General features: G+C 37.5%; 1 protein-coding gene across 1 annotated transcript; it reads left to right on the top strand.

Annotated features, from left to right (window-relative positions):
* Positions 1-1,153: 1,153 nt before the first annotated feature.
* Positions 1,154-7,964, top strand: LOC118791369 (ubiquitin domain-containing protein UBFD1-like). Its single transcript, XM_036548716.1, has 7 exons — positions 1,154-1,231; positions 2,007-2,264; positions 2,468-2,676; positions 2,904-2,969; positions 5,817-5,922; positions 6,355-6,437; positions 7,597-7,964. The coding sequence occupies exons 1-7, from the start codon at positions 1,216-1,218 to the stop codon at positions 7,705-7,707; spliced, it is 849 nt and encodes a 282-aa protein (XP_036404609.1). The 5' UTR covers positions 1,154-1,215; the 3' UTR covers positions 7,708-7,964.
* The last annotated feature ends 3,072 nt before the right edge of the window (positions 7,965-11,036 follow it).

Below are 11,036 nucleotides of genomic sequence, written 5' to 3'. Positions count from 1 at the left end.
GGATGATAATGCGAGATTAAATTTCATTCAACATCGTACACAAAAGGCAAACGTCATTTTCACGCAGACGAAATTCTCAAAATTTCTTGTACTTGTACTTTCTTGTACTTCAGTAAAGACAGTGTAAACATAGGGTTTCTTGGAGGAGACAATATAGTGTATTTCCTTCCAGAATAAAACTTGTGGGCCTCAATACTCCGCCTCTTAAAAGGACAGTCCATTAACTAGCTATAGCCTACTTTAAACGGTTCGCTCAGTTCAGTCAGTGAACTTTCTTGAGAATGTTCTTTGCTTTTCAGTGTAAATCCAATTATTTTGAAAAATGAACAAAGAACTTGCTTCGGCGCTACCCCAAACCCCCCCCCCCCCCAGTTCACTTGTAAAGGAACCTTTCTTTTCATATAGGATACGTCCTTTCTGTGAACCTGTAAGTGAACATTAAGTTTATGTGTAGTCCACTTAATAGTACGAAGTTGTACATGGCTGTTTTCAACTGACCTCATTTGCTTGGCGTTTACCTAAAGCACAAATTCTTTAGAGAACCCAAGCATGGTGGAGATTGGAGAATGGGCACGCCGCCGTGCCTTTCTCGTGTATTCACCAATTCACTACAGTAGAATTTTTACATTAGAAATGGCACAAAGTCAAATTTGGTCTGTCTTTGGAGGCATCTTCGTTCAAAAATGAGCCACACAGGAGGCAGTTACAGGAACATATAGTTACTGCTTTTGAGTGGTCGATTTCGACTCCCGTTCACAGTGTTACTGTGTTCATTTCGACATGGCCCGCTTCAACAGTTCAATTGCGCCACAATGTGATTACGTCACCATGAGAGTCTCACATAGGTTCGAAAGAGCCAAACTGCCTTTTTGTTCGAATCAGGCAGACGAATTTAGTGTGTAATGCCATACATTGTCTTAAGTCTGTACAAATGTACCAATTCGTTAAGCATCCTTAAGCATGCCTGCCATGGGTTAGTTTTATACCCCATAACTACTGTAAAAGATTCTCTATATAATAACAAATTAAATACCGGAACTCTATAATACTGTAAGACATCGTAAAGCAACCGGAACTTCCTATCTGAACCGGGAAAGATGCATGGAGTAACAGAATTTTCCTGAATGATGGTCTCTCCTACTACGGTAGCCGTTTTGCTAGTTACGTTTCCCAGAAGGCATAACGATAGTTACTGCATTATTGTACACAATCATCATGGCGTCTCAGGATGGTGGGTATTGTGGAGAGTATTGATAGCTAGCTGTATTACAAACTTCTGTTTTAGATTTACAAAATATTTACACCTTTATTTTTTTAAATCAGGCGTGTTCTCAATAGAGTGATTTTCCCTGGCTGCTGACGGTTTTCTAGCTTTAGAGGTAGCCAGCTAACGTTAATTATTGTTCAACGTGTTTGATACCTAGCTAGTTAGCCAATTACTTTCTGGAACACATGCGCTCTGTCATAAGCCACCTTTGGTAGCCAGCTAAATATGGGCATATCCAGTCTAACTGCTAACGTTAGCTGTTTATCCCACACTGTAGCTGTCTATACTAACGGTCCAATTTTTGCTAGGAAGGGATGTTATTATCTTGATGGTGTTCATTTGGCTACTTCACTCCAAGCTGGTAGCTGCTGTCAAGTGTCATCGTTTGAAACTGAATACCGAAAGTTCGTCCTGTCCTTTCATGTCAACTAATACAGATTTGCAGATAGCTATTCCAGTTTAAGATTATTACGCAGTCAAGTGATGCCTTGCTTGGGAGGTAGATTAATTTAACTTCAGTAATCTTAGATAGGTCGTTAAGCGTCAGCACCTTAACGTTAGATTGGTGTTAAGAGTTAGGTTAAAAAAGGCAGTCAGCCAGCTATCTCGTCGCTGTAGGTGAGTTAACCACATCTTTGAGAATGTCAATAGCAAAGCAGTTTGCAAGAAGGTCTTATCTTAGTAAGGCTAGCAAATTTTATGCTTTGTGATTGCCTCAAGGTTGATATTTTACTTTTAGGAAGTGAAGGCATCGTAACGAAAACTGAAGATGGTCTAGAATTACATTATGGGAATGCAGACAAAGATGGGAAACCGGCAGCCTGCGAGCCAGTTCCTCGAAAAGACGGCGAAACACCCGTCAGCAATGGGGGAGAAATTAATGACGGGAAAGAAATGGTCGACTTGAAGATTATTTGGAACAAGAACAAGTACGATTTAAAAATTTCTCTGGATGGAACAGGAGCCCATTTGAAAGAGAGAATTAATTCCCTTACAGGTAACGATTTGCTTACCAGTGACTTGATGTGCTATGAGTATGAGTTAATTATAAATGAACGCTCTAGGCAAATAGCCAGTAGCGTAAATTTAAATGTCCCTTTTATGTTGTCCCTCAGTCTGTTTTGTTGTTTTTATTTGTTTTCACAAGCACAGCAGGAAAACTCAGACAATTACTTGAAGTGTTTCTTTACGTATTATTAGGTCTTCCACCTGCTATGCAAAAAGTGATGTACAAGGGATTACTGCCTGAGGACAAGACCCTACGTGAAATCAAAGTAACAAACGGTGCGAAAATAATGGTTGTTGGATCAACAATTAATGATGTATTAGCAGTCAATACACCGAAAGAAATGATTCAACAAGAAGTAAAAGCTGAGGAAAATAAAAAAGAACCTTTATGTCGACAAAAAGTGAGTACACAAGAGCAGATTCTGTTCAATGGTACCAGTGCATTTCCTTTTGGGAGAGCTTAAGTTTGATATGTTGAAAATATTGTCATTGGTCAGTCTAATAGAACAAAAGCAATCAAATCATTTTTCCTTGCTTCAAGTGCATCTGTGTTGATAGGTTAATGGTCAGTTATCCATAACAATATAGTTTTGTGTTTGAGCTAAAACATCCATACATTGTCTTTTAGCAACACAGGAAAGTTCTGGATAAAGGAAAACCTGAAGACATTATGCCCTCCCTAAAAGGAACCAAGGTGAGAGAGTTCTGATTTTGACACACACTGTCTTGAAATGTGATGTGCTTGTATATTCCAGAGGCTATAAAATTTTAGTCCCAACAACTAATTAATTCCTACACACATCATTTATTATAGATTTTAAATGATAGTGCTGGTGATTGCTGCAGCAAATCATAGCTAGGAAAAATCAAGCTCAGGCTACTTTTTTCACTTTCTTCCTTCCATCTTCTTTCTTCCGCTATTTTCTTTTTCTGCTTTATCTTCTGTTATTCTAGTGAGAGGCAGTGCCTCCAGTTACACAAAACAGCACAGCATTCCTTGAAGGGACAGTTAGGCATACCTGTTTGTGTAAATGACCACAGTCAACAGTAACAGGGTGAACATACTCAAGAAGTATTTTTGACCTCATATTGTCAAAAGTATCATAGCTGTCAGAGCTAATCCAGACCTTATTAGGATTAGCATGTGACATACAGTATACCAGCTTTCTCAACAATAACATTTATTCAGCCCCTAGCCCCTCTCGTTCTTCATCACTAAAGCCTGAAAATTCCTTCTCACTGTCTGAAGGGCATTTTCTCCACTCACTCCAAAGTCTCTGTTTCTTGCCATTAATTTCCACATGGTTACCGGCATCAATTTGGAATGGGAGGTTGGCCTATTTGTTGGTTGAGCCGGCTCATCAGTCAGGGGACTGCAGTAGTGCAGACCGTAATCTTGCTCATGAACAGTCTGACCTAATCAACCTAACCTCCCTGTCAGTATCATTTATGTATCATTTAGCTCATAAGGACAGCAACATGGGAAATCAGACATTTGTAATCCAAAAAAAGTTGATATTTGTCGATGAGGGAGAGATCTGGTAAGAATTACCATGTCTTTTGGGACGTCATTTCAACCAAAAAGCTGTCAAAGCTGTCAAAAATTGCTCTGGTCTGATATGGCCTCAAAGAAAATAGTGGTTTAACCCAACTGCTCCTCAGTGACGTTGCTTTGCTATCTGTTCCTTCAAACGGATGCAGTAGTGCTTATCAGAGAGAATGTACTCCTGAATACTTTAATTAGAATACCTCTCACATTCTTTTAATGGTTGCAGTTTCTCAGGTTAATCAGAATTTGCTGGATACCAAAACTGGTCAGCTAGTTGCATCTGTCTAGAATGAGCAGAATTCAGTTTTTTTAAAAATATATAGCATACTGTATAATAGACTTGTAGTAGGCTAGTGAAAAACTCCACTTGTACAGTCTAAACAACTGCTATGGAATAAGACAAGCAAAAGGAAAAAAAATGCATTGCCTCCTTATTTTGAAGTTATGTTAAAAACTTTAGTATTAAACTATTTAGCCATTCTTGGGGCTCACCTGTTACTAACCTGAGATCATGGGATGAGCTTGCTTTCAAATGGCTAGCTAGAAAAAAAAGCTTAGTTGCCTGTCTAGCTTCATCTAAATTTGGAGGTACAAAGCGGGCAACATGCAAAAAAAAACTCTCCTACAAATCCATGCATACGAATGCATGTCCCCGCTAAACTGTTCAGTAATAATAAGTTGTATTTCGGATTCATTAATCCATTATGGATATTGGTCTTTTTAGCTAAATAAAAAGCAAGGTGCTCACTGTAGCAAGCATTAACCTATTTGAAATTGATGGTTATATTTTTGGTTTTTCTTCATGTCAGACATTACAGAACCAGACAAAATACTTTCATTCAAATAATGTGTTCAAATAATATGATCAACCCAGATTGTTGTTTCTGTTCTTATCATGAGTTTAAAGAAAAGATTTGTGTCTTTTCATGAGCTGCCACTGGCACGGTATAGTTTCCTTATGTATAGTTTCTGTCTTTTTTTTTGATAGAAACAATTGTTGTGATAATCTAATAAAAATGTGGTGAGATGATTACAGAAAATTATCACGGTAGCTTTGTTTTGTTGTAGCAACATCAGGTCAATGTATGCAGACATTACTGGCTTGTTGTGGCTATACTAGCCAGTTGTCTCATAGTCCATGATGTCCTTTTCTCTGTACCCAGTGTCCCCATGCTTTTTCCCCTTCTGTGTGGTCACATACTTTTGTTATTTTTGCCATGACCTGCTAATTTCTACTCTGTCCAGGTGAAAATTCAGTAGCATTAATTTCCGTAGTACATTGCAGAGCAACCCACAGATTTTCTTCAAAGTTACGTGTTCTGTGTGATTGTGGTTGTAATCTAAACCCTACAGGATCAACTAGGTGTGGCAGTGCCTTTGCACGCCTGAGCAAGGTGCTAAACCTGAATGGCTGCAGTAAATATACCAATGTATAAGGGCATCACCTGAGAGAATATGTGTCAATAACAATGTAACGAAAACACAACTCTGCAGTTGCAGGTCAAACCAGTACAGTTAGCACAGGATGTCTTGGTTTATCACACTGATACTCTGCTGCACTTCAGTTCATCTGATTCCATATACTGTGAGTAAAGCGCAGCACTGAAGTTTCCACTGGGCCTTGCCCCCTGTTTATTGTTTTGAAAGTACATTGGAGGAATATCAATTTACTATACCAATATCCCAAACTTCCTTTTCCCCTAAGCAATATTTTCAAAGGTGATGTGTGTAATAAAAAATGATTTTATGACTTTACCATTACATGATATGTGGCACACTTTTTTGTTATGTCCTAAATATTTTAAGTGTATTTTTTTAGGATGTGTGGGTTGCTATGGCTTCCCCTTTCCCAATTTATCCTGCAGTTTATCAGTTCAAATAATGTAATGTAAGGTCAAATGAGCCAGCTGTCTGTTTCACTGCATTGTGACAGGGTGTTTTCCTTTGTTCTTCTACCTATGACCAAGAAGTGATGTCTCATTTGCAAAACAGGAACGTTTACCTACTGTGCCTTTATCTGGGATGTACAATAAATCAGGTGGAAAAGTGCGGCTCACCTTCAAACTGGAACAAGATCAACTTTGGATTGGAACCAAGGGTGAGAGCCCGCTGTGGTTATTTTAGGCCATTTCAGGATGAAGTGGTTAATTGAATCATTTATACGCTCACATAAATGTTGTTGGTGTTTCTATTGCTTTGTAGACAAATTTAATATGAATGTGATAGTAATGATTCATTTAACAGACCTGATGAAGTGGTTTCCTAAAAAAATGAAGCTTGGAAGCATTGAAAGGGTTGTATCATAGCGGTTTGTGTGGACATAACATTTTTATGATATTTTCAACTATGACATTGCAGAATGTGTTACTCTTTGACATATTTGAACTAAGTCAAACTATTACACTTCCAGAAAAAGTGCAAATCAACGCTCGCTCCTTTTTCCAACCTTGTGATTACTTTGTCCCTTGCGAATAATAAAACGTAGAACATATTCTGAATACTTTGCTGATCATTGCCTTTACCCTTTCAGAAAGAACAGAGAAGATTCCAATGGGATCCATTAAGAATGTGGTGACTGAACCAATTGAAGGTCATGAGGACTATTACATGATGGTAGGTGTAAGTGTGTGTACAAAGTTGTATCCTGAAACAGATTTTCTAAGTGCTACGTGACTAAATTCATGTATCATATATTTTAATTGGTCATAAAGTTGTTTAAAGTTGTTTATGCATACTTTTGTTCCAAAAATATAATGTCCGTGATCCATTTACAACAATTAATTATGTTTGTTCAACAATTTTCTGTATCTGAGACAAAGATGATTGTGTAGGCTATGCTATGAAATGTTGACACAAATACTATATAGGTTCACCAAGCACTGTGTCCAATACACAGGAGATTTTTGGTGAATTGTAGGTTTATTCTTTTAATTTGTCAAATTAACTGGGTAACTGGCTGTGTTCCTAGGAAGTTATGGGCCATTCACATATATCAGTGGCCTGGTGCCATTGCACAATCAACCTCATTTTCTATGGTGAGCTGGTGATGGTTACACACATAGCCCTGCAGCTGCGAAAGTTAACCTATTTAAACATTTACACAAATTTCATATGAAGACATGCAAATGTGTCTACATTCTGCCTGTTGACTTTAGTTTTTCTCTGCATGTATAATTTAGGAAACACTAATGTGGATTCAAATGAGAGCTATTTACATTGAAATTGTTGCAGCCTTTTCCCTCTCTAATTCTGAAGAAAAAATAAAGTATGCTTTTCAAATTGAAGTCTTGAGAGCTTCAGCCTGGCTACCCAGACTTTGCTCAATAAGAGAAATTAAGCTGATGTGCCTGGACAGGCAGTGCAACATGAACAGCATCTTTTGGAGACATTACTATGTCATGGTAGCCCTTGGTGACAGGTCCAGCATTCTGTGTGGTTGTCATGCAGTAGATAGAAACAAAGACCTACATGACTCACTTCTGTGTAGAATTTTGAAGGCCCAAACAATTATTATTTCTCCTTGAAACACAAACATGGTCAGAGTTTGAACTGAATTCACCTCCAATTGCCAGCACTTATACTGCTGCTTGAAGAGTATAATGTTGGAAATGAGACGGGTTTAGTGGAGCTCATGAATACTGAAATATTGCTACAGGTAATTAAAGCACAATCTCCACATTGTGAAAAACAGGTTTACTTAAAAGGCGAATCTTATTACATTTTTCTTGAATACTTGAAGAATGCATGCTTTTTGTTCCTCACTATTTCCCAGGCATTTCAGTTGGGTCCAACAGAAGCTTCTCAGTATTGGGTATATTGGGTACCTGCACAATATGTTGATGCAATCAAAGACACAGTCCTGGGAAAGTGGCAATATTTTTAAATGTGCCTCCTTTCTTGATAATGAAGAACTGGCATACAGAACAAAAATAAAGTAAACAAACTATCAGTGACAATGAAGACAGAGACCATCTGAGGAAACATCATGGAGAACTTTAATGTTTAGGCTGATGAAATGAAAGAAAAAAAACAAACAAACTGAAGGATACCATTGAATTGACACTGTGTTTTGTTTTGACTTTATTCTTGATAATTATGTTGCTGTATCCCCTTTTACTGGCCTATTTCACTGTATGTTTTTTTTAAAGCAAACCTAATGACAACCAATGAATTGTACATAACTGATGGATACATTTTTCCTAGTCATTCTTGAAGAAATAAACTTATTTAAGAAAATAAACTATTTGTAGGACATGTTTATGTACCATATGTATTTGGTGGATGAAATGACCCAAGCAAGCTTACCAAAGCTGATTGGAGACATGCCTTCAATCAAAGCTTTGCTCCACATTTAAGAAAGCTAATACAAAGTACAATAATGCCTATTGCTCCTGAAAAGGAACATTGGTTTTCACACATTCATTTAATTTAATAGGCAGATCTCATCCCTTTGTGTTTGTGTAATGTGTAATGGAATGTTGTTGGTTTTGAACCACCACCCTTGCTGTCCATACAGCAAACTAAAACTAAGATCACTAACATAATCATACCTGTATTTCCTCTACTGTAGACACTTAGACTGCTGAGCTGTTCTACATGCAGACTGTAATTGATTGGGAAGACCCTTTACACGCCATCTTTAATGGGACCTTTTTAAAGGAGCTGCCTACTTTCATAGCTAAGAAGCAAGATATCTGTAGCTACTCAACTAGCTAGACAGATTAGGATTATACTAGCTAAGAAGATACAAAACCAAGACTGGATTACGTGATCTAATCCGATTTCAGAATCATTTTTTTCTTTTGAACAACCCATTTTCAAGGTTTGATCCAATCCGATATCTGAAATCCGATCAGATTACTTCTGAACAACTGGGCCTGGAAGTACCTGCCAGGTGACATCTTGGGCCTTCTTTGTACTACAACTTTTTGCTGGCTGAATTTGCCACACTTTCTGCTTTTCTGCATCAGATGCTAAAAGGGGAGTGTTTTTGCATGACAACTCCTCCTACATGAGACTCGTTCCAAAATCTATCAAGCGCTCTGTTAAACCCAAATGAAAATACAAACATTGTACTGGGAATAGTCACCAGAAACCAAAGAACTTGCAAGAACAAAGAATTTCAAGGCTTTTTTTCAAGGCCTTTTTTGTAGTAACCAATGCCTACATGCAAAAATGTGAAAGGTAAGAAATTAGTTTACCAGTTAAAGTATGTGAGGCTTCCAGTCATGGATTTTTTCATGTATTATTAGAAGTTCATTCATAACATTCAGTGTAAGCCACAACTCCCTCATGTCCACATGCATTTTTTAGTAAAAAAAATAAATAAATAAATAAGCACAACATTGAACTGGTCTTTGGTGCAGCATCACAGTACATTATTGGGAAAACTTGTGATGCAAGTGCAGTGTATTAAAACAATACATTTGAAGACCCTAACCAAAATGTTGAAAACCAAATATAAAAGGTTTCCCTATGTGAGTGCCCACAGATATAGTCTACATAATAGTATATTGGAGGGTTTCATTTGTCTGATTTAGGTGTTGCTGCATGAGTGCAGGGGTTGTCAGGGTGATTTGAGCCTAATGTGCAATTGCTGATTCCAAAACAGGGTTGCATAAAGGGGAAAAAGCTTTAAGAATTGTCTTATGGTGTAGTAAATATTTTCTGCTTGCAGCAATGTCATTCATTCACTGTGATGGTTGGTCACATGTTTCTGTTTTTTTCTGACATTTTGTTGTGGCTTTCTGGAAAGAGAAGCCTGTCACTGAATTGGAAAACATCAGATACATTCATTACATATCCTTCCACACAAGGGATACACCCATACAGTGGTAACTTTGGATGGTTGAAAAATGTGTGGTATTATCCTCTTGTTTGACTGGTTTGGGTGGCGTCACCCAAGGTGATGAATGGAAACACCCTGAAGACAGCCCAAGATAGCAAAAGAAAACATGCTTAAGAAACATATCACATACGGCTAAAAAATACATTGGATACTGAGAGCATGACTTGTCTAGTGAAAATAAATGAACGTGTGTAGCATTATATTCAGGTTATGCACATTCTACCGATGTGCTCCAATTGCTTTTAATGCTACGGCATGCTGACATTTGTGTTTCTACAACTTTAATTTGACAGTTGTAGAACTGAGGTAAATTTAATTTAATTATTTAACAAGTTAAGATAAGTGGATAAATCACACAATTTGAAGATAACAGCTTAAGTGGAGAATGAGACTGATTTTGGGCTTTATTTGTCAGGCAAGTCTGGGTATATATCCAGAAGAAACCCACTTATTTGATTAATTAAGCTCATTTCCAAGACCCCCAGAACCTGATAACCGTACTGCTTCAAATAATATGAGAACTGAACCTGATGTCACAACTGGGAAGTCAATATTGCCTGACAGAGGCCACAGGTAACTTGCTATGACATGAAAAGCTGAGGAAACCACATACTATTCTTTGAGAAATCTGGTAAATTTTGAATCTTCTGTGACTCCAAGAGCACATTAAATGCCCATAGCGATGACTACAGCCTATTATTTAAACATTAAATAATATCTTACCCAACAGGCTAAACCACATTTAAAAAAAGGTCTTGAATTTAGCCTGTCAATGTGTCACACTGGATTGAACTGGATTCCAGCTTCCTCTGACCTAGGAGAAGCTAGTTATCAAAAGGAGCAAGTCATGAATATATACACCTTTCAATAAATGCACACAACTTAACAATTTCATATCCAGTGACATATATCCTTCGGGATCAAAATATGTTTTAATTCACCCTGGAAATAGGGAGGGTCTGGAAAATGTGGGGCAATGGGAAGGCATAGGAGGTGAGAGCTCAACATATGTAGAAAAATGTACCATCCATTTTGTAATTGTTTGCAATGGTAGGTTTAGCATCATATATTCTATTGAGTAGCAGTAGTAAAAAATTGTATCAAGTTGTCCTGAGAAACATCTTACCAGGAACACTAGTTGCTTATTGAAGCAGACAGTGAAATCTAGGAGATGATTAAGTGGTAAGTATCAGCCAAATACTAGCCAAACTGTATCCAACCTAAAGCTTTCTAACCATAACTATCATTTGATTTGAGGAAGTCCCTGTTTCATTTATAATAACATTAAACTTTACTGCACTGAAAACATTTTAAGACAAATACTAGGCAGCTGAAATAAACATACACTGAAAGTGATCTCACAT

The sequence above is a fragment of the Megalops cyprinoides genome, chromosome 1 (assembly GCF_013368585.1).
Source record: "Megalops cyprinoides isolate fMegCyp1 chromosome 1, fMegCyp1.pri, whole genome shotgun sequence".
NCBI lineage: Eukaryota > Metazoa > Chordata > Actinopteri > Elopiformes > Megalopidae > Megalops > Megalops cyprinoides.
This window is presented reverse-complemented; position numbering and strand designations above follow the sequence as displayed.